At 41.5% G+C, this 22907-nt stretch overlaps 1 protein-coding gene across 3 annotated transcripts in view; it reads left to right on the top strand.

Moving 5' to 3' along the window:
* Positions 1–8639: 8639 nt before the first annotated feature.
* LOC126281274 (protein lethal(2)essential for life-like) overlaps positions 8640–22907 on the top strand; it is a 42641-nt gene continuing 28373 nt past the window's right edge. The window contains exons 1-2 of one of the 3 annotated variants that reach the window (XM_049980099.1): positions 17584–17749; positions 17865–18038. In XM_049980099.1, the coding sequence (XP_049836056.1) occupies positions 17865–18038 (174 nt within the window). In that variant the 5' untranslated portion in view covers positions 17584–17749. Of the gene's footprint in view, positions 8729–17583; positions 17750–17864; positions 18039–22907 lie in introns of those variants that run through there. The other 2 variants (XM_049980100.1, XM_049980101.1) reach the window with 2 other exon arrangements.

Consider the following 22907-nt stretch of genomic DNA (forward strand, 5'->3'; position numbering starts at 1 on the left):
TTTCCTTAATTAATTAATTTTCTAATTAGCCACTATTTGTCAACATATGGACATTGTAGACACTATTTATGCGAGAGTACAACAAAATGTATGTCAGCAAAGGTGGTAAGCCTGACACTGGAAATAAATTTTAAAAAAAGAAGTGGTTAACCGTTAAAAAAAAAGACGGTAGAGCACCTGCCCGCGAAAGGCAAAGGTCCTGAGTTCGAGTCTTGGTCCGGCACACAGTTTTAATCTGCCAGGAAGTTTCATATCAGCACACACTCCACTGCAGAGTGAAAATCTCATTCTGGATCTTGTATAGTGTTCATGTTAAATTCATTTTATTGGCTCTGCACAACGCTTCTCTTACTTTTCTATCTAGTTACAATGTTCTTCCGAGAATTTTTGGTAGCGTGGCAGAAGTTTTCCGTAAACAGTTTTGTACAGTGTTGCTAGTACCAGCTGTTCACTGTTGATATGACTTCATCCCTGCTACTGAAGTGTTTACCTTCAAGAAGACCTTTGAGTTGTGGGAACATGTGACAATCGCTTGCAGCAACTTCTAGTGAATGTGGAGGATGCGGGAACAATTCCCATTTGAATCTTCTGAACTCTGTCCAGGTCATGCGAACTGTATGAGGCTGGGCATTGTCATGAAGAAAGAAGACTTTGCGTGACTTAATTTCATTGCGTTTTCTTTTAATGGTAGTTCGCAGGTTACTCAAGACATTACAGTACCTCTGTGCATTCACTGTGGTGTTGAGTGACGGGTAGCGAGCGAGAAAAGCCCTCTCAGAGTCCCAAAAGATTGTTGCTATTACTTTCCATATCGAATAAGAAAACTTTGCTATTTTTAGGGGGACTTTCATGGGGCTTCTTTCACACTGACTTTGGTCTCAGAAGTCGAGTGATGGACCCAGATCCCATTCCCAGTGGCAAGCCGTTTGAAGAGTAGATCTCCCTCTCTCTGAAGCATTTGGAGAAACATTTTGTCTGAATCCATCTGTTGCTGCTTTTAGATAGCAATCAGAAGAAATGTGCCGTCTGTCTTGCACAGATTTTGTGATGGTCTGTCAGGATCTTAGTGATAGATGAGCGTCCAATTGCAGCCCCAGGAGGTAATCGCATTAGGATGTTGTCAATGGTAATGCAACGATCTTTCTCCACAACAGATAGTTGTTTAGCTCCAAAAAAACTAATGATTGAGCACAGCACATAAAAGGACACACTTTGAAGTGATAACTCAATGGTAGATGGCAACGTACTGACAAGATACTGCAGTATGCATAATAAACCAGTGTGAGCATTGACAACATATACCAGTCAAACTCGCCAGTGCTCACATGTCATGGGCCAGTTTATTTTGCAGAAAAATATAATGGGGAAACTCGCATATTTGGACGACCCTAATATATTGACATAGAATACCAGTACTATGGCATTTTTGTGGACTCAAAGACTGAAAGAATAGTAATAAATATTGGTTCAAAAAGTAGTGACGAAGACAGTAATCAGGAAACAAAGATCACCACAGCTACTGAATTAGATGACACCTTGACTGAGACCTACAATGCAAGAGAGCAAACTGATACCACTGATAAACTTATTAAGTTCGACTTCAGATGGTGCTCAACAATAAATTATTGCAAATTGTATGTAAGCACCATATATTTTTTTTTTTTTTTTTTGTAAATTGGTTTAATTTAATTTCAGTTCACTCTAAAACAAAGGGCTTAGTATAATACTGTGTGGTTATCATAGAAGATTGCCGGCCGCGGTGGTCTCGCGGTTAAGGCGCTGAGTCCGGAACCGCGCGACTGCTACGGTCGCAGGTTCGAATCCTGCCTCGGGCATGGATGTGTGTGATGTCCTTAGGTTAGTTAGGTTTAAGTAGTTCTAAGTTCTAGGGGACTGATGACCACAGCAGTTGAGTCCCATAGTGCTCAGAGCCATTTGAACCATAGAAGATTAGTTAAGAGGTGACACACTTAATATTGAATACACATTTATTAGTCTCTTGTACATATAACAAAGAATGGCTTTTACACATCTGCGCACTGAAAGTTTCACACAAGAACTCACTAGTCCACAGAAAAAAAGTGTCAAAGATAGGGCACTCTGTGCCAGAGATGCCACAGAGTCGTCCCCCCCTCCTCCCCCGCTCCCCCCCCCCACACACACACACCAGTAGTGCAGAGCACGGCAGAGGGAGGGCTCATGAGATGAAGTCTTAGTGCCAATGTGGCGGTTGTAGGCGGCGGCCAGTGTGGTAAGTGGAGGCGGAAGTGTCGATGGTGCTGCAGCATGGTGGTTCCAATGGCTGCACGTGAGAGGTGATGGCGGTCTGAGATGAATCGGCTGAAGGCGGGACGGCTGCATTGGGAGGGAGGTGGTCGTTGAGGGACCATGCCAGTTTAAGTCTATTATCGGAGACTGTCTGGAGCCGTCCGCGGAGGTGGATGATGAACGTGTTGGTACCGCATTGTAGCACACAGTGAGGGCCTGAATATTAGGGCAGCTGAAGGGCTGCCCACACAGTGTTGTTCCGCAGCATCACAAAGTCACATGTAGCTAGGTCCTTGTGGTTGAACACATGTGGGTGTGGTGGTGTGGGGGCGGGATGGAAGGGTGCAGAGGTGTGCTACATGTGTGTGGACATGCTCAACCAGGGGGGTTCTCAGATGTGGCGGCAGGTGAATCCTTGACGAATTTGGCGGGGAGAAGGACAGGCTCACCATACAGAACCTCGGTGAGCGAGGCATTAAGATCTTCATGAGCCAAGAAAATACCCAGCAGGACCCGCGGGAGGGCGTGAGACCAGAGGCCTCCATGGCTTATTAGGGCCGCCTTGAGTGTGCGGTGCCACTGCTCGACGAGGCCGTTCAAGTGCTGGTGGTGTGGTGTGGTATGAAACTTGGCAACGCCGCAGAGTTTGCAGAGTTGTGCAAAGAGTGCAGGCTCAAACTGGTGTCTCTGGTCAGTGGTGAGAGATAGGGGACAGCCGAAGCGAGCAACCCACACCAAGACGAAGGAATGGATGACTGTCTCGGTCATGATGTCAGTAAGTGGGACCGCCTCAACCCAGCAGGTCACACTGCCAATGATCGATAAGATACGTCTGTAGCCCTCGAACGGGGAAAGGGAACCAGTAATGTCAATATGGGTGTGCCGGAAACGCCCCTTCAGGATGTCAAACTTGCCCAGAGGAGGTTGAGCATGCCTGCCGACCTTGCTGCGCTGGCACAGAATGCACGCACGGATCCAAGTGCGACAGTCATGCTTCATTGCAGGCCAGATGAAGCACTCCATAACCAGCCGTGTCATGGCTCGCATCCCAGGGTGACTTAGGCCATGCAAGATGGTAAAGACCCTATGGTGAAGGGCGGCAGAGACCAAGGGGCGAAGTGTGCCTGTAGAGGTGTCATAAAGGACAGGGATTGCTGAACCAGTTAGTATATGGGGCTGGATAGAGAGCAATGAGTTATTGTCTCATTTTATTCGCTGTATACCATCGTTGTCGTCTTGTAGCTGGCTGAGTTCCTCCAGATTCAGCAGTGCAGTTAGCACGCAGATGCGGGAAAGGTAGTCTGCCACAATGTTCTCTGCGCCACGGATATAGCATGTGGCGGAAGAGAGCTGACAGACGTAGTCCATATGGCGAAAACGCCTGGGCGGAAGGTATATGTTGTCAATGCTCACACCGGTTTACGATGCATACTGCAGTATCTTGTCAGTACGTTGCCATCTAGCATGGAGTTGTCACTTCAACGTGTGTCTGCTTGTGAGCTGTGCTCTGTCATTGGTTTTTTTCGCAGCAAAACAACTATCTGTTGTGGAGGAAGATCGTTGTATTACCATTGACAACATTCTGATGCGATTACCTCCTGGGGCTGCAACTGGACGCTCTTCTATCCCAAAGATCCTGACAGGCCATCTTCACTACCGCAAAATCTGTGCAAGATAGGCGCCGCATTTGCTGAGTGCTCTCTACAAGCAGCAACAGATGCATTCAGCCAGAATGTTTCTCGAGATGCATCAGAGAGAGGGAGATCTACTCTTTCACGTATTAATATTATGACGAAAAAAGGAAGTTATGAGCAATAACGTAGAAAGGAACTTGTTAACTGTTTTTGTTGTAACCTGGGGTAACCGCGACCGTTTCGGTCGCGTAGTGGCCAAGAAAGAGCGGCGGGACCAAACGAAGAGCGGCCCGTGAACAAACAAACGAACGGAAAGGACGGACACGAAACAATGACGGACGATGGGGAGAGACCTGACGACGACAATACTCAAGAAGCAACGAAGTGACAGAGACAACCAAACGACCCAAGACATCCACTAGCAATGAAAACAAAGAACAGTAAACACGCTGTCTGTTGTCGAGGCGATGTGTCGAGACTCACGCAACAATTAGACTCGCTGGTTGAGCTTTTTTTTCCTTTATTGGTTTTCCAATTCCCCCCCGAAGGGAGCGTGCTGGCAGCAGCTTAGTGCGCTGCTCTACAGCCTACAGACTTTTTTAAAAACGGAAGAAGAAAGAAAGAAGAAAAACAGACGATATCAGCAGTGGTAGTATTGCCAATACGATAAAATTTGCCTTACTGTGTACTCAATTTTATTGGCTTTGGGTAGTGTTTCGTTTTTCGCCATTTAAACGCTCCAGCTTTCTTCGTTAGCACGTTATACTTTTCTGTTATTTATATCTGCATTGTTTTGTTTTGTTTTTCTTCTGTCAAGAAAAATGTATACTTCATTAACTGATGAGCCATTGGCCGTTGGAATTGCACCATATGCCTCCCCGATGTTTTCAGATCGCAAGAAGAGACAGAGGGTAGTGAATAAGGAAGCAAGGAATATTATAAAATCATGTTATTAAGAATCAAGGAGGAAAGTAAAGCAAGGTTATATTCTCGCTGCCTAGTAAGCTAGCGTATCTGTACGATCTGTTACAAAAATTTAGAAAGGGATAATCTCCACAGGTGTGATCCCTTTGTGCTTGTGGTAAAAACCGTCCAAGATCTGAAGTATAGAAGTTTCACTGTGATTACCCTGATGTGGATGTAATAATGTAGTACGACACACTGTACTACATCCATGTGGACAACATATTTCCACTGCAAGCTAGAAACAGTTGAAAAGCAGTCACAAATAGCAATGCTTTAATTGGTTCGCCTTGATGAGAAAAAGCATTTCAATTGTTGCATGGACATTATCAGCATTAAGAAACTAATTATACAACAACAGGCTACACAAATGAAGAAAATGGTCGGTATTATTACGAAAGTAGGAATATCCTAAAAGAGTGTTATGATAGATACATTTAATTCGCTGAAATGAGCTGCTGACAAAGGCAGATCTACTTTCATGACAATTTTTTTCGAACTCGTTCTTACAAGGCACACATGGCTAGCTTGTGCATTCCTGTCGCGCGCATTATCCTTCGCTGCTGACAACACATTGACCATTGTGTTGTGCGACAGATCAATTGTTTATTCTTCTCAATAACAACTATTTTATTCGCGATCACGCGTCAGCTTGGCAAGCCCTAGGTGAGTAACCAGTATCTCGCATGTGGCTATCATTCCGCCTGAAGGAACGCTCGTCATTATTTTAATACTGCTCAGATCAAGAGAAGGAATAAAATCCTTTGGTAAATTTCCATTCCAGTCGCTCAGTGTTAAAAATACGGTGGATTACGGGGATTCCACCAAAATTTCAACAGAATTGGCACTCTATTTTTGTGTGAGTTGTTAACCTTTTCTCATTCGAAGAAACATCGCCGTTTGTGTGTAACGGCCACATTTCTCTTGGTGACTGGTTTAAATGTACTACCTTTGTCACAGTGTAATTTGCCATACTCATCTCCGTGAGATCGGAAGTGAGCGCGCTACATCGGATCCATTTTCTCGAGATCGGAGGCAGATAGAGTACTCCTCCCAAGTCTAAACAAAAATCCAGCATGTTAGCTAAATTTCATACCCAGCAACATATGGTGTACTACGCACCAAACGCAAAATCATAGCGACCCCCAATTTTGGTTGCAAACTTTTTGAATTTTGCGTAGCGTCTTACTAAAATGTGTACATCACAACAAGAATGGTCATTAGCGAAATGTTGGGCCCTTCGCCACAAAGCTGATACATAACGCTACAAGTAAGACAAAAATCAAATATTTTCGGTGAATAGTTTGTGTAAAATAGTTTGAGAAAGATAAGAGGTTGCGCGCACTTCGGTTCAGTCAGCGCAGAGCATCGCCAGTCGACGCGTGCGAAGTATGGTGTACGAGTCGGAATATGCGCTGGACACGCGTGACCCGTGCGGCACGTGCTTGTCGCGCTGTAGTGTCGCGTCACGTCACACGTGCTGTACGCGTCTCAGTTTGCGCCTAGCCAACGGTGCGATGGTGCAGAGACATCTAGAGGTCTCCGACATCCATGGCGTATGGCGGGGATTCAAATGCCGCGGTGTGCGGTACCAGAGTTTTTCATATGATTTGTCTTGTCATTGAGTCGTTTCGCTGCCTTTGGGTGCCTGTTTGAGACAGCAGATAGCCTTGACGAAGAAAAAGTGTCTTAGTTTTAATTCTATCCCCATATAGGGGTAAACGGCACCAGCTCTATTCACATGCAAGGGCGCTCATGCGATTGTTTGTAGGAGTGGGGTGGGGTAGGGGCTAGACCTGTTGGTACGGAGTATTTTTAGATTCTCGAAGATGAATGGCAGCTTATAAGTAGCCATGAGAAAGTTCCAGTTCTAACCTTCGTAACATCAACTTTTAAATGGTTTTCTTGAAAGTAACGCACCTGACTACATTATATTTTTTCTTTTCCCTGAGAGCAGGGGAGAGGAGGGGCCTTGCCCACCGGTATGGGAGCCCTTGTGTCCATATCAAAATCCTGTGTCTGTGTGGAAGAGAATGGATGATACATATGAGTGAAAGGTGTATCTCGTGGGTGACGAAAATTACACTACTGGCCATTAAATTGCTACACCAAGAAGAAATACAGATGATAAACGGGTATTAATTGGACAAATATTTTACACTAGAACTGACACGTGATTACATTTTCACGCAATTTGGGTGCATAGATCTGAGAAATCAGTACCCAGAACAACTACCTCTGACAGTAATAACGGCATGGATACGCCTGGGCATTGAGTCAAACAGAGCTTGGATAACGTGTACAGGAACAGCTCCCCATGCATCTTCAACATGATACTACAGTTCATCAAGAGTACTGACTGGTGCATTGTGGCGATCCAGTTGCCGGCCACCATTGACCAGACGTTTTCAATTGGTGAGAGATCTGGAGAAAGTGCTGGCCAGGGCAGCAGTCGAATATTTTCTGTATCCAGAAAGACCCGTACAGGACCTGCAACATGCAGTCATGCATTATCCTGCTAAAATGTAGGGTTTTGGAGGGATCGAATAAAGGGTAGAGCGACGGGTCGTAATACATCTGAAATGTAACGTCCACTGTTCAAAGTGCCGTCAATGCGAACAAGAGGTGACCGAGATATGTAACCAACAGCACCCCATACCATCACGCCGGGTGACACGACAGTATGGCGATTACGAATACACGCTTCCAATGTGCGTTCGCCGCGATGTCGCCAAACACGGATGCGACCATCGTGATGCTGTAAACAGAACCTGGATTCATAAAAAAATGACGTATTGCCATTCGTGCACCCAGGTTCGTCGTTGAGTACACAGGAGTTCCTGTCTGTGATGCAGCGTCAAGGGCAATTGCAGCCATGGTCTCCGAGCTGAAAGTCCATGCTGCTGCAAACGTCGTCGAAGTATTCGTGCAGATGGTTGTTGTCTTGCAAACGTCCCCATCTGTTGACTCAGGGATCGAGACGTGGCTGCACGATCCGTTACAGCCATGCGGATAAGATGCTTGTCATCTCGACTGCTAGTGATAAACGAGGCCGTTGGGATCCAGCACGGCGTTCCGTAGTACTCTCCTGAACCCACCGATTCCATAGTCTGTTAACAGTCATTGGATCTCGACCAACGCGAGCAGCGATGTCGCGATACGATAAACCGCAATCGCCATAGGCTACAATCCGACCTTTATCAAAGTCGGAAACGTGATGCTACGCATTTCTCCTCCTTACACGAGGCATCACAACAACGTTTCACCAGGCAACGCCGGTCAACTGCTGTTTGTGTATGAGAAATTGGTTGGAAACTTTCCTCATGTCAGCACGTTGTAGGTGTCGCCACTGGCGCCAACCTTGTGTGAATGCTCTGAAAAGCAAATGATCTGCATATCACAGCATCTTCTCCCAGTCGGTTAAATTTCGCGTCTGTAGCACGTCATCTTCGTGGTGTTGCAATTTTAATGGCCAATAGTGTATGTATTTTCCCCAACATATCGATGGTAGATGGAAGTCAGCATCAACTGTGCCTGTATGAGTGGGGTACTTGTTTCAGCTGATACTAAAGTTTGTTCTGACCTTTCAACAACTTTATCATCTGGGTCAGGGGGTCAGTTGAAAGGTGGATACACTGAGTCACAGCGCCAGAGATTACGTCAAAGAGTATTATTCAGCCGCCTCCACTGGCAGTTGCCGCTGAGAAGTTGCTGAGGGCAGTAATAGTTCTGAGGTAGCCGTAGTTAGAGTACTAATTGTGACCATGTCGTGTGCAGTTGTTCTGTTGGGCAAGACACCAGATGTTGTTGGATAGGGGATGTTGTAATGATCAGAGCGTATTTTTTTGTCAATATATATGAAGGTAAAGATTTTTTTTAATTTTTAATGTTCTTTATAACAATACCTCTTGCTCACAGGTGCAGTCAACAAAGCATCTGGTTCGTGTTCTTGTGTTAGACTGTAATTCTGGTTTCTATATGCAATTATAGTATTTCTAGTTTTTTTAATTACTTCAGTGTAAATCGTGTTTAAAATATCTTGTCTTATCGTGGAAGAACCGTTCCAGATATGTATGTTGAATCACACTTCCACACACAGAACAGTTACATTTGTGCTTTGTTGTTTTGTAGCTTTTATAGTTACTGGGGACTTAGTTAATTAATTGTGTTAACAGAAATTTCCTTTCGTTCTTTGTCTTTATTCTGTGCAGTCAGATTGTGTACTAAAATTAAAATTATTTGCATTCTATTTAATTAAGCCCCCATGCATATGGCGACCCTGCCAGGATCGTCCCTTGGAATTCTTTTGATAGTAAAAATAGCAGACAGCAGTATTGTTGTAGTAATTTATAGTTTAGTAATTGTAGTCTATATTGCATGTGTAAATTTGGTAACTGAACATTTGTAGTTGTCTTGTTATTCTTTTAATGGTATTTTGGCAGAATTTAATTTTTGATGTCTTATATACGGGTTTGACAATTTTGTGCAATTATAAACATTTCAATTGTTCGTTAATCGTGTTTGTCGGGAAGTATTCGTGTGAATGGTACTGTTGGTGATAAAGTGTCATATTGTGTGTAATTTTCGTATAGTGACGAGATTTGTATGTTTTGTAAATGATTACGCGATCGAAGAAAAAGGCAAAAATGATGGATAGGGAGAATGAAGAAAATGTTAACATGGCGAACTCGCCAACACAGGAGAACAGTATGATGAATAATGAAGCAGAAAACCAGTTCAAAATTTTTCACAAACAAAAAATTTTCAGAATATGAGATTAACGATAGAAGATTCTGAAATAGTATTGAACACAGATAGCTTTACGGCTATGCCGAAGGAAGTTAGTTTTATGGGAAATGTTAGGGGCGAAAGGAATTTCGAACCAGTTCATATGGAGCAGTTGATGAGTGCAATATTAAATTTGGGATCACAAATAGGAACAATTAAAACTGGTATGGGAACAATGGAAACCCAGTTAAGATCTGAATTAAAAACAGTGGGATCACAAATAGGAACAATTAACACCGAGATGGAAACAATCGAAACACGGTTAGACTCACGAATAGGGGCATGTTTTAAAAACATGAAAGATGAATTACAGAAAGAAATTAGAGAAGAAGTACAACCGATTTTGAATGCTCACAATAATAGATTAATTTCAATAAAAATCAGACAAAAGGAACAGGACAGAGAACAGGAAGAAAGAGATCGCGTGATAGTCAAAAATTTTCAGAGTTAAATTTACAACGTGCACACGATAAGGAAGAAATATTTGAAAGAATCGAGAAATCTGTACCAAATGAAAGAATAAATAACCTAACACAACAATGTGAACAGTTAACTACTAAATGTGTCAATACTGAAACCCGAGTCGCGACACTTACGGAAGACGTAAATAAACAGAAAGAACAAATAGGTGACTTATCGGAAAGAGTTGAGGAGATTTCAGATAAATTGACAAATCTTAGTTTAAATGGGGACACAGATTCAGATGATACAGCTCCATTGCCATTTGTAGAAACCGATGAGTACCAGAACATAAACATGTTGAAAATCAGGGAAAATTTAATGAACGCGTTAAAAGGGAATTTGAGGCATTACGAAAGCAAGTCAAACAAATTGAAGGCGAAATCGTAGGAAAAGACAGCATAAGAAATTTAGAATCACAGATAGCAGAGGGGTTTGAAGAAAATAATTTATTTAATTTACGAGAAGCAACAAGAGAGCGCCAGGCGGTCGAACTTGACAATAATCGACGTTGGGACGGGGACAGACGCGGCAGGTCTTTGTCGCCACGAGGCGAAAACTTTGACTGTAAACACTTCTGAACTGTTCGGAAATTTAAGATCTTTCGCAATTGTAAGAATGACATACATCTATGTTCACGGTTAGAACAATTTATGTACGCACTTCCACCAAATTGGCCACTAAGTCACAAACTGGAATTTATGTGCGGCTATTAAAGTCCTCAGGGGGTTCGCTACACTAAGTGAATATGTGCCGTAGCGTGCACAGGGCCCCGAGCTGTAGTGGTGCTATTTCTCTTTTAGTTTTCTACACCGCTGCCTACTCTTTTACTATTCTTTGTATCTATCAAAACAACTCTTCAACTATCAATCTATCAAGAGAGTCGGTAAAGAATAACCGGATATGACTATTTTACGCAAAATTGATTTCGGAAATTACCGTTTATACTTACTATATCTTGCATTCATTCTTAGTTTAAACGAAATTTTACCTGTTTATCTTCCGGACAATATTACTTTATATGTTGACGATATTCTTATTGCTAAACGTTCTTGGAGTGAGCATAACAAAATTTTGGATTCATTATTACATATTTTTGCAAGAGTTGGCATTACAGCGAACTTGGAAAAATCTGAATTTGATCGTTCTCAGGTGAAAATTCTTGGTCATATTATTTCTACAGAAGGTATTTTTCCTGATCCAGAGAAACTATACGCTATTCGTAATTATGCTGTTCCTGCTACAAAACGTGGTGTTCGTAGTTTCCTTGGTGTCTGTAATTTTCTTAGACGCTTTGTTAGATTGGATAATTTGGTCACACCTCGTTTATGTGAACTATCTGGAAAGAATTCTAATTGGTGTTGGGATGAGGAAGCTCAGTCAGAATTTGAACAACTTCGTGATGCTTTAGTTGCTGCTCCACTTCTTTCACATCCGGATTTATCTAAAGATTTTTGTTTGGCGACGGACTCATCATACAAAGCCCTAGATGCACACTTATTTCAAGAGATAGAAGAAAACGGCGTTGTAGTACAGAAAACTATTGCATTTGACAGTCGTGTTCTCTCTAAATCAGAGAAGAATTATTCGATTACGGAACTTGAAGCCTTAGCTGTTGTTTGGGCTTTCACAAAATTTCGCATCTTTTTGTACGGCAGACATACTAAGGTTTACACCGATCATCGAGCTCTGGAATTTCTTATGTCAGCAAAATTAACACATGGGAGATTGTCACGATGGGCGCTGTATCTACAGGAATTTGATTTTAGTATTGTTTACATACAGGGTTCTTCAAATATTATTGCTGATGCTTTATCACGTGCACCTATGGGTATGAAACAAAGTTGTTGGATTGAGGATGTTGTAATGATCAGTGTATTTTATTGTCAACATATATATGAAGGTAAAGAAATTTTTTTATTTTTAATGTTCTATATAGCAATACCTCTTGGTCACCGGTTCAGTCAACAAAGCATCTGGCTCGTGTTCTTGTGTTAGACTGTAATTCTAGTTTCTATATGCAATTATAGTATTTCTAGTTTTTTTTAATTACTTCAGTGTAAATCGTGTTTAAAATATCTTGTCTTATCGTGGAAGAACCGTGCCAGATGTGTACGTTGAATCACAACTCCACACACAGAACAGTTACATTTGTGTTTTGTTCTTTCGTAGCTTTTATAATTGCTGGGGACTTAATTAATTAATTGTGTTAACGGAAATTTCCTTTCGTTCTTTGTTGTTATTCTGTGCAGTCAGATTGCGTACTTATATTATTCAGGACCAACCGGTTACGAGACTGCGTAACCGGACAAACAGCGACAAAAATTAAAATTATTTGCATTCTATTTAATTAAGCCCCCATGCACAGTGAAAGGAACTATTTGGTTAAATTTTCTTAAATTTATTCCGCATGTCAAGTATAGCCTATACCCATACTAACTTACAGGAACTATATACATTAGTTTGAAACACAACAACACAGTGTCTAATAATGTTTTCGCTTAATGAGTTGTGTGACCGTAATGTAACTGTTCTATGTATCTTTTATTATTTTATTAGTGGTTGTCATATAATTAATTGTCAAAGAATGAATTTCAATGAACTAAATAAAAATAGTATTGCAATTATGATCCAATGAATACGCTGGTCTAAGCAAGGAGGTTTGCTACTGTGTAGACCCAAACACGTAAGGAGTATCGTCGCTGCGCGGGTAAGCGCGGAGTCGGGCAGACGCAGTCGGAGGTGAGAGTTGCTGGTGATAAGTGATCTAGTGCAGACGCGGTGCAGGTTTCGCCAGGAATAGATTTTTTTTTAATATATGACCAGACATACTGTGTGGTTGCAAACGGGCACGACACGGTCCATTTTCATAAAGAGGAATTAATATTGAAGAAGAGCACTATGGGCCCAAACTTGTCATACGGAGCGATCGAGAAGAGCCTGTCGCAGTACATAGTCGACGAATAATGCGTTACATCACACCAGCAGCAACTCATCAAAGTAAGATCCGCTCAATTTCGTCTTTAGACGGTACGAGGCAAGCCAGCGTAGTGGTTTCTCTTAATTGAATAAAGGTGTATTTACTGCAACAACTGTTACAGTGTAAATGAACTTTACATCAGTAATTTACCTAATAGGTTCAGAAAGAATTGTAGAATATTGAAGGTGATGAGCTTATTTAATTTCGGTAAATAAGATATAGAAATGCAACTTACAAAATTAAGAACAATCCAAAACTGTCATTTAACGCCTGTGAATTTTGTTGCATGGTAGAACAACTAGTTGAAGAAAAATGGCTTACAGTAAAAAAGTAAAAGCATAATTTAAATGAATGTTGACAAAATATTATTTCATCGTAATACATTTCGTGTTTTTGTGTGCGTTTCAAATTCTGCTCACATTTGCAAATTCCGTAAGAGTGTAGCGTAAAATTTCTTCTTGAAACTTCTTGGCAGATTAAAACTGTGTGCCGGACCGAGACTCGAACTCGGGACCTTTGCCTTTGCGGGCAAGTGTTCACCATCTGACCTACCCATGCACAACTCACGCCCCCTCCTCAGACCTTTACTTCTGCCAGTACCTCGTCTCCTACTTTCGAAACGTCACAGAAGCTCTCCCGCGAACCTTGCAGAACTAGCACTCCTGGAAGAAAGGAGTGCTACTTCTGTAAACTTTGCAAGAGAGCTTCTGCGACGTTTGGAAAGTAGGAGAAAACTTTTGACTACAGTCAAAAGTTTTCGATCGCCCATGACAAAGCTATATACTTTGTTTCTATGTACTGACACACTGTACAAGTTAAATAGACCTATAGAATAAATATTTTCTCTCTCTGTCATTCAGTACAGTTTGGTACAGTACAGTACGGTTTAAATTTTAGCCTTTTCACAGTATCCACCTGTTGCCCTCAGGAAATCTGAACAAACTCTTGGCATTCTGGAGATTAGATTTTGTAGTGCCTTTATAGATATTGCAGTCCAACACGTTTGTAAATTATTCCATACACGTTCAACATTAGATGATCTCCTTTTTCTGACCTTCCCGTCAAGTTCTCCCCATAAGAGTTCAGCGGGATTTAAGTCAGGTGACTGATATGGCCAGATCAGCTTCTTCACTGCCTCGCCTTTCTCTTTTGTGTTGTCACACCCTGTGTCCAATTTAGAAGTAGGCTTGGGATCACTGTCCTGCCGCAGAACAAATCCATGACCAACAAGTCGCCGGTCGCTGTGGCCGAGTTGTTTTAGGTGCTTCAGTCTGGATCCACGCGACCGCTACGCTCGCAGGTTCGAATCCTGCCTCGGGCATGGATGTGTGTGATGTCCTTAGATTAGTTAGGTTTAAGTAGTTCTAAGTTCTAGGGGACTAATGACCTCAGATGTTAAGTCCCATAGTGCTCAGAGCCATTTGAACCAACAAGGGTCTTGCCTTATGGAAGTGAATAGTTTATCTGTACCCTGTGATGTCGTTCCTTCGCCAATGTTCCATTAATTCTCACTAGGCTACCGACTGCACCAGCCACAAAACACTCCCACATCATGACCGACCCCCCACCATGCTTTACTGTTGACGTCACACACTGCTCTTCATCCATTCTCTACTAAGTCGACGAACAAACATTCGGCGATGGCTTCTAAATACTTCAAACGTGGACTCGCCCGTGAATAACACCTTGGACCATTGCTGCGTGATCCAGTTTTTATGTTTCTCTGTCGATTGCAATAGGTTCGCCTTATTTTGTTTGCGTAATAAAGGTTTTTGCCGTTATATACCCCTTTAAATCTTGTTCACGGAGACGACGTTGCGCTGTTGAGACAGGAGCTGCTCGCATACTACTGACTTCCTCGCGAAGTTCGTGAGCAGTATGAGTCCTCTGACGTTTGTTCCGTATACACATAAACAGATCCTCCATGTATGATTTCCTCGGGGTCTTCCAGATCGCGACGCACCTGAATTGGCACAGCACCACTGTACGTACATTGGGCTACGCCATTGCTATTGTCTTAGTAGAATAGCCTTCCCGATGCATTAGGAGGTAATGTGGTATGACCCTGATCAGGTATGCAAACACACGTCTAGATATACACCTTGTTCTATAAACTGATTGCTACACGTACACAGACAGCAGAAGGAATGAGGCATTGGAATCGTCTTAGGTAAAGGTAAGTCAGTTCAGTGGCGGATACCACCCCCATCCCCCCCTCCCCCCCTCCCCGCCCCCCTTGCGGGGACGACCGCATTGTCACCCCTGCCGCCCCCGCCAGTCAGCACGCACGCTGTTCATTCGTTTCTTTCGTCAGTCACTCAACTGAACCGAGTTATCGAGTAGTTTACCTTCCTATGCAGTACGCGAGTCCGCGTCATCGTATTTTATATTTTTCTGCCTGGCACATAGATAGCTAACACATACCTACGAGAAAAGTCGCGGACATTCTAATGTTCCCGATACGTTATTCTGTCTGGCATTTGTTCGAGAAAAGCCACGAATATTCTCCAGTTTTCTTGTACAGAGAATCTTCGATACGTAGCGTTATAAATACGGACTATTCGCGAACAAGAAGCTAGTTTACATACAGAAGCAGAAATATTAAGACTGAAGAATGAATAAGTAAAAAGCCATAGTTGTAGCAAGTGCAAAAAAAAAAAAAAAAGCAATGGCTCTGAGCACTATGCAACTTAACTTCTGAGGTCATCAGTCATCTAGAATTTAGAACTAATTAAACCCAACTAACCTAAGGACATCATCACACATCCATGCCCGAGGCAGGATTCGAACCCGACTCCAGACTGTAGCGCCTAGAACCGCACGGTCACTCTGGCCGGCTAGCAAGTGCAGTTGTGAAGATTAGTCAAGAGTGAGAGTGATCAATTGATTGTCATGTATTAATACAAACGAGCATAAACGCCCTTAATGATCGTAATTCTGTTATGCAAGCGTTGTCTGTTTGTCCTAGATCTGACTATCCTTGTTTGCACACGCTGTACAAAATATTTGCATCTATTGCTACAGTCGAAAGAGATTTGATTTTTCAACATTGCGGCTGAGGTCGACAATGAAGGAGGATAGACTTAATGGCTTAGCTCTGTTGAACACTCACCCTGACATTGATCGTCCTATTGACGATGTACTTAAACAATTTGCCAGGAAGAATAGGCGCACAGAATTCATCTTTTAAGGAAGAGAAACACAATTGCAACTTTTTTATATCATAAGATGGCATTGTCTTGCACATGTATATAATCAGTTTAAATAGTACTTTCTTAAACTTTACATGTGACTTCATTATTTCTTTATTACGGCAAAAGTAAAGGTAGCTCAAGATATCTTTAGCGCCCCTTGAGGTTTTTTCTGTATCCGCCACTGCGTCAGTGACGTTGTGACTATTCGTCAGTGCCCCTCTAGATAAAAAAACCAGTCAAATAAACAACAGAGGGGCTTAGTCTCTTTACATGTTTATACTTGTTTTATTATCAGAATGGGGATATGACAGAATATTTACATCTAAATCTCTGTTCTAACCACGAATCCATAGTTTTGGCAGGTATCGAAAATTTTTGTCTGCCAGTGCAATTCGGTAAAAACATTTTTTTTATGTTTCTGATTTATAAAGTTACTAACACAGTTGCAACGAAAGAATTGAAAATCTGTAAGCATTCTTGGGCAAGCAAGGCATACGCCACAATGAACACTCGTATTCATAAGAGTTAATAATAAAATTTTGTAAAATATGAGTCTGAAGGTTGCAAGTTACGCCCTTGACTGACTTCCGAAATATTTCTGAATTCGTTATGTCATTCGTATGAAATTCGTTTCTGGGCACATACCGGCATATTTTTCGCATAGACTTTTGCCGTTTTTATTAATACCACTCTCTTCTGCTTAGTTATCATTTTTAAATAGTTATTCACGCAATTGTGTAACATAATTTTTATGTCGAAGTACCATTCTAATGTATCACAGTTGTTGGAAAGCACGGTCGGACGTTTCTACATGTAGCGTGTTATTTTATGTTTGCCAGTTATCATTTGAGATTCCTGAGGCCGTTTTTCGGTTTTCCACTCTGTATACCTCATGAATTAGCAGCGGTTCCCATTTTCTACGAGTTTGTGAGCTGCGGGTGCAATTGTATTTTCTTACGCCGTCTGATTTCCAACTATAGATACAATTAAAAAACTATATAAATTTTACCAACACCAAGTCAACACACTGATTTTACATTCGTACAAGTATTTTTATTTTATCGTTATATTTTAAGGATGTGAATAATCTGTAGCACAGTGATTATTATTTATCGTAGGTGTAAGTAGTTTTGCAGACAGGCGTATATTATTTTTGTCATTAATTTTGAAAAAAAAGAAAAATCAGAAATAAAATTGTTTTAAGTTCTCTACGATACGAAATTACGATACTATATTTTTTACAATACTCTGTTTCCATTAGTTTGAAGTTCTTTGCTGCAAAAATTCGCCACATGTTGATTATCGATTAGAATCTTTGGAATCGCGCACGTTCTCGACGTGAAAAGTTTGCCTAAATAATTGTGTATCATACGCGAGGGTGTACGTAAGTGTTCTTGATAAATTACGCCCGTTTGTTTGCCTTGTGTCGTTAGTAGCAACTGTCGTTGCTTTAAACAGAGAAGGTAAGAGTTAACATCTGTGTATAAAATAATTTTTGCATTATACGTGCATGTTATTTTTGCTAATAAATTGTGGAACAATTTAAGGTATTCACTTTATTTTCAATGTCTGGAGCAGATGGCAGCTTTACCGCTCGTGTATAGAATCCTTGAAGAATTAAACCAGCCAACGTCCCAATACGATCAAGGTTTCGGCCTTGGAATGCTTGCAGCTTTACTTTCTCGGCCGTTGCATTATCAGCCTATTTGTGTAAGTGCAGCACCCAACATAATACATAAGGAAGGGTTTGAGGTAAGTGGAAAAAATTGTTATGTCTTCTCATTAGCGTACACAAAACTGTTCTACTAACGGGAGGGAAGTTCTTAGACGCCAAACTTTCTGGGCTTTTCCCACTCCGCCTCCCCTGTCTTCATCCTACACAAAAAAGCGCGCGCACGATCACGTACGCTCACACGTACAAACGGCTCAAATGGCTCTGAGCACTATGCGACTTAACTTCTGAGGTCATCTGTCGCCTAGAACTTAGAACTAATTAAACCTACCTAACCTAAGGACATCACGCACATCCATGCCCGAGGCAGGATTCGAACCTGCGACCGTAGCGGTCGTTCGGCTCCAGGCTGTAGCGCCTAGAACCGCACGGCCACTCCGTCCGGCACACATATACGTTTCAGTGAAATTACTTTGTGAGCTTTACGACTTGGAAGTTAAGGCAACGCAATTTGAACACACAGTGTTTAAAATGGACCAACTGATAGACGTATCATGAACGTATGATCATGCAAAAAAGCGATGTGGAGAGTTAAGAGCATGTTTTCTGGGAGATCAGAGGTTTCACCCCATATCTACTGCCAAGTTAAGGACAAGGGTGATTAGCTTGCTTGTAGCCGCGCAAAGCGCAATACATACCTCCCTCTCTTCGCGACAAAAAAATCCGTTTCAGGAGGACTATAAAAAAATGTTCGATTCCGCATTTCGTATCGCAAAGACCTTTCCTAGAGAATTCTCCAGTTCCGTGTTTTTTCTTTGTCTCATACCGTCACTCGAATGTTTTTTATTGGAGCCTCCTGCCCCCCCCCCCCCCCCCCCCCTCCGAAATCTTGTTTGTCACGATAGACTGATCTGTAGCCGCGCCTGACGTCTATATTAGGTTAAAAAGTGATAATTTGATTCCGAGATGGCAAACCCAACTAACGTGAACGCCAAATAAAGGTTGTAGTACAGATTCTTCTGCTGCATAGGGTAAAGCGGCCCCTAGACGGCCAATAATTCTGTGCAAATATTATTGAGATTCTCCCTACACTCTCCAATAAAATTGTGCAATAATCTTTAGTCGCGATGTTGACGGTAAAGACGCTGCTGTTATGATAAGTGCTCCATTTTGTTGCAAGCAGAAAGAAAGGTGCATCAAAAATTCGGTCAAGGAGCGTCAAAAATAACACACGAAAACTGGAGTGTTGATGGCCCAACATCTACTACATTACTGGTTATGGTGGACAACATAAACAGGCGTTGCTAAACCTCTCCTTCAGCCAAATGTAGCACCACGGGGCTGGTCGCAGAGATGCCATATTATGGCTTTAATAGTTGCTGTATAATAGTTTGTTTTAACACGGTACCGGTATCACAGTTTACGTGTAACACATATTGACTGGATGACTGTCTGTTCTCTGGGACACTCTTTTTGTTACCTACAAAATTATTGAGGCTTGACAAGTCTCAAAACTAACCAACTCGTTTATATAAAAATGGAAATGTTAGTGTCCTGACCTCCCTCCCCCGCGTACGCTTGCATCCCGATGATCCACATGCTAAAATACCTTGCAATTGGCGATTCTTTCGAAGACTTCGACTTTGCAAGTGCACTTTTACCTTAAAGTGTGTGACAGTCACGGAAACGTGTCATGAAGTAATACGTGCACTAAACTAATATATTCTGGTAGGTAATGTATATACACACATAAATAGTCGTATACTTTTACTCATGATTCTACATGAATTAATTTTTCAAAATATCGCCCTTTGTGGCCTTTCCCCCTATTTTCTGAGCAACAAATCACACTATTCGTTCTTAGCTTTTTTGTACTTTCCTGCTCCGACAGGCCAGTGCCGACAATTTTTCATACATTTCGATGCACAGTTCTGATCATAAACTCTTTCGTCTGGTTTTGAACTCATTTTCGACACCAAAACAACTAATCGTGTATATATTGATATCCAGTCTGTAGCACGCGAGAGACTGGAGTGGATATTGTCAATACTACCCACACGCTGCGCAATATTTCCGCTAAATATTGCAAAAGTTTATGTTCTCAATATCACTGCACAACCTTTCAGTGACACCCATAGACAGTCAATATTTTTGCTCTTCAGAAAAAAATGTGCTGTATTATCGACCGTATGGGGCACGCTTAATGTGTATGTTCGCCCGATATTTAAACTTCTTTTCATTATAAAAACTGAAACTGCAAGATAAATTAAGAAAACGTATATTAGATAAAAAGTTTGCGACGAGTATTTTGATGCATATTACGCACATATTCATAAACTACGAAAAATGCTGAGCCACATAAGGTTGCGTGTAATAAAATTTCAATGGATGGTTTAATTACCTGGAAATAATTATTTGTTCCTGTTGTAAAATTTTGACCAATACAGTTCAGTTTCAGAATGGCTTGTATAAGGATCCAGAAACGAAACTTATTAGAAAGTTGTTATAAAACTGAAGGATATTTCAAAAACAACATGGAATAACTTCCCGTTGAACCCTTTTATTACAAGTGTAACAGTTGCGACTATAGTGTGTCTGAGAACAGAACAAAACCGTGGTTGTTCCTGAAACAGCAAAATATGAGAGAGAGTTTCTCAATGACTATGAAATGAAATTTCATTTCTTGTGTAATAAAATTTTCAGAGTTCACCTTCCAGACGTACAAAAATAACGGAATATCATTTACTTGTAACTGTAAATCATTGTGAAACAGTAAAATCTTCATTTCTTAACTTCACGGTAAATAATAACAGCCAAACAGTTGCAAGATAAAGATTTATTGAAATCCTTGACCACGGTTTCGGTATATCTAAATATATCTTCATCAGAAGCAAAAATACACTAAAATCACATCCTGCAGTGCAGATGCATAAAACAATCGTGGTAAAGGCGCCATCATTGCTTTATTCATCTTAACTACAGGATGTGATTTTAGTTTACTTTTACTTCTGATGATGGTATATTTAGATATACCGAAACCGTGGTCAAGGATTTAAATAAATCTTTATCCTGCAACTGTTTGGCTGTTATTTTTTACCGTGAAAATTGTTAACAGTTGCTGCTTCAGCCATGTTTAAAATTTTGATATTTCTTAACTTTCTTAGATTGTGAATTAAATTATTCTGGTCTCACAATTTTCACTAAGATAATTATCTGATCTGGACTCACATAACATAGGTAACGTCCAGTGAACTCAAACACGCTTAAGTGACTCTCTTAAAATCAATGGGCATAAAACGTAACAAAAAGAAAGAATTATGAGTAGAATTTGTTAGTAGTCAGGTTATGCTAAGTTACTATCAAATACCGAAAGAGGGTGAGAAGCTACACATTTTGACATGCTCTGCAGAGTAGTGCCAACTACATGTGAAAAGTTGAAGAGAGAAAAGTGTTGTCTGGGAGCCACTTAACTTACAGCTTGCTCTGTGTTAGTTGGTGTCGCGGTACACTATCACTAATTGCTACACAAATCAATTGTCCTACAGGACAAGCAACAAATATCCTAAAAAATGATGTGTACATATAACGTTTCTGGCATAGACTCCACTACTGAGCAGTTCGGTCGCCTGGTGCAAATCGTTTTGACGTCACTCTGGCGCATTGCTATTCACAATATACATAAATGACCTGGTGGATGACATCGGAAGTTCACTGAGGCTTTTTGCAGATGATGCTGTGGTGTATCGACAGGTTGCAACAATGGAAAATTGTACTGAAATGCAGGAGGATCTGCAGCGAATTGACGCCTGGTGCACGGAATGGCAATTGAATCTCAATGTAGACAAGTGTAATGTGATGCGAATACATAGAAAGATAGGTCCCTTATCATTTAGCTACAAAATAGCAGGTCAGCAACTGGAAGCAGTTAATTCCATAAATTATCTGGGAGTACTCATTAGGAGTGATTTAAAATGGAATGATCATATAAAGTTGATCGTCGGTAAAGCAGATGCCAGACTGAGATTCGTTGGAAGAAGCCTAAGGAAATGCAATCCGACAACAAAGGAAGTAGGTTACAGTACGCTTGTTCGCCCACTGCTTGAATGCTGCTCAGCAGTGTGGGATCCGCACCAGATAGGGTTGATAGAAGAGATAGAGAAGATCCAACGGAGAGCAGCGCGCTTCGTTACAGGATCATTTAGTAATCGTGAAAGCGTTACGGAGATGATAGATAAACTCCAGTGGAAGACTCTGCAGGAGAGACGCTCAGTAGCTCGGAACGGGCTTTTGTTAAAGCTCCGAGAACATACCTTCACCGAAGAGTCAAGCAGTATATTGCTCCCTCCTACGTATATCTCGCGAAGAGACCATGAGGATAAAATCAGAGGGATTAGAGCCCACACAGAAGCATACCGACAATCCTTCTTTCCACGTATAATACGTGACTGGAATAGAAGGGAGAACCGATAGATGTACTCAGGGTACCCTCCGCCACACACCGTCAGGTGGCTTGCGGAGTATGGATGTAGATGTAGATGATGAAATGATTATAGTGAAACACACGAGTGCAGAAAATCCCCGACTCGGACAGGTATCGAACCTGGGGCCTCGTGACTGTCAGCAACGCTAACCGCAAAACGACAAATTGCTGACGTTATCCTAAGAAGACATGGCAGTGTCCCAGTTAAAATGGCGTGTCGAGAAATCTGTTCCAAAATAGAACATTTTGATTTCAAAGCTGGTTCAGCGCATTTGATTCCCAGGAGATACGTGAAACGCATACGTTAATATCAATTTCTTCAGCATTTGTAGTGTCTTAGCGCAACTGTCAATTTGTAGCATTGTTTACAGAACTACTGAAGCGGTCTGTAGTCACCTGGAGAGTCTAAAAACTATCATGAGATTAGCTGTAGATTTTTTGACAAGTACTTCTTGGTATACATAAACAA

This window comes from Schistocerca gregaria, chromosome 7 (assembly GCF_023897955.1).
Source record: "Schistocerca gregaria isolate iqSchGreg1 chromosome 7, iqSchGreg1.2, whole genome shotgun sequence".
In the NCBI taxonomy this organism is placed as follows: domain Eukaryota; kingdom Metazoa; phylum Arthropoda; class Insecta; order Orthoptera; family Acrididae; genus Schistocerca; species Schistocerca gregaria.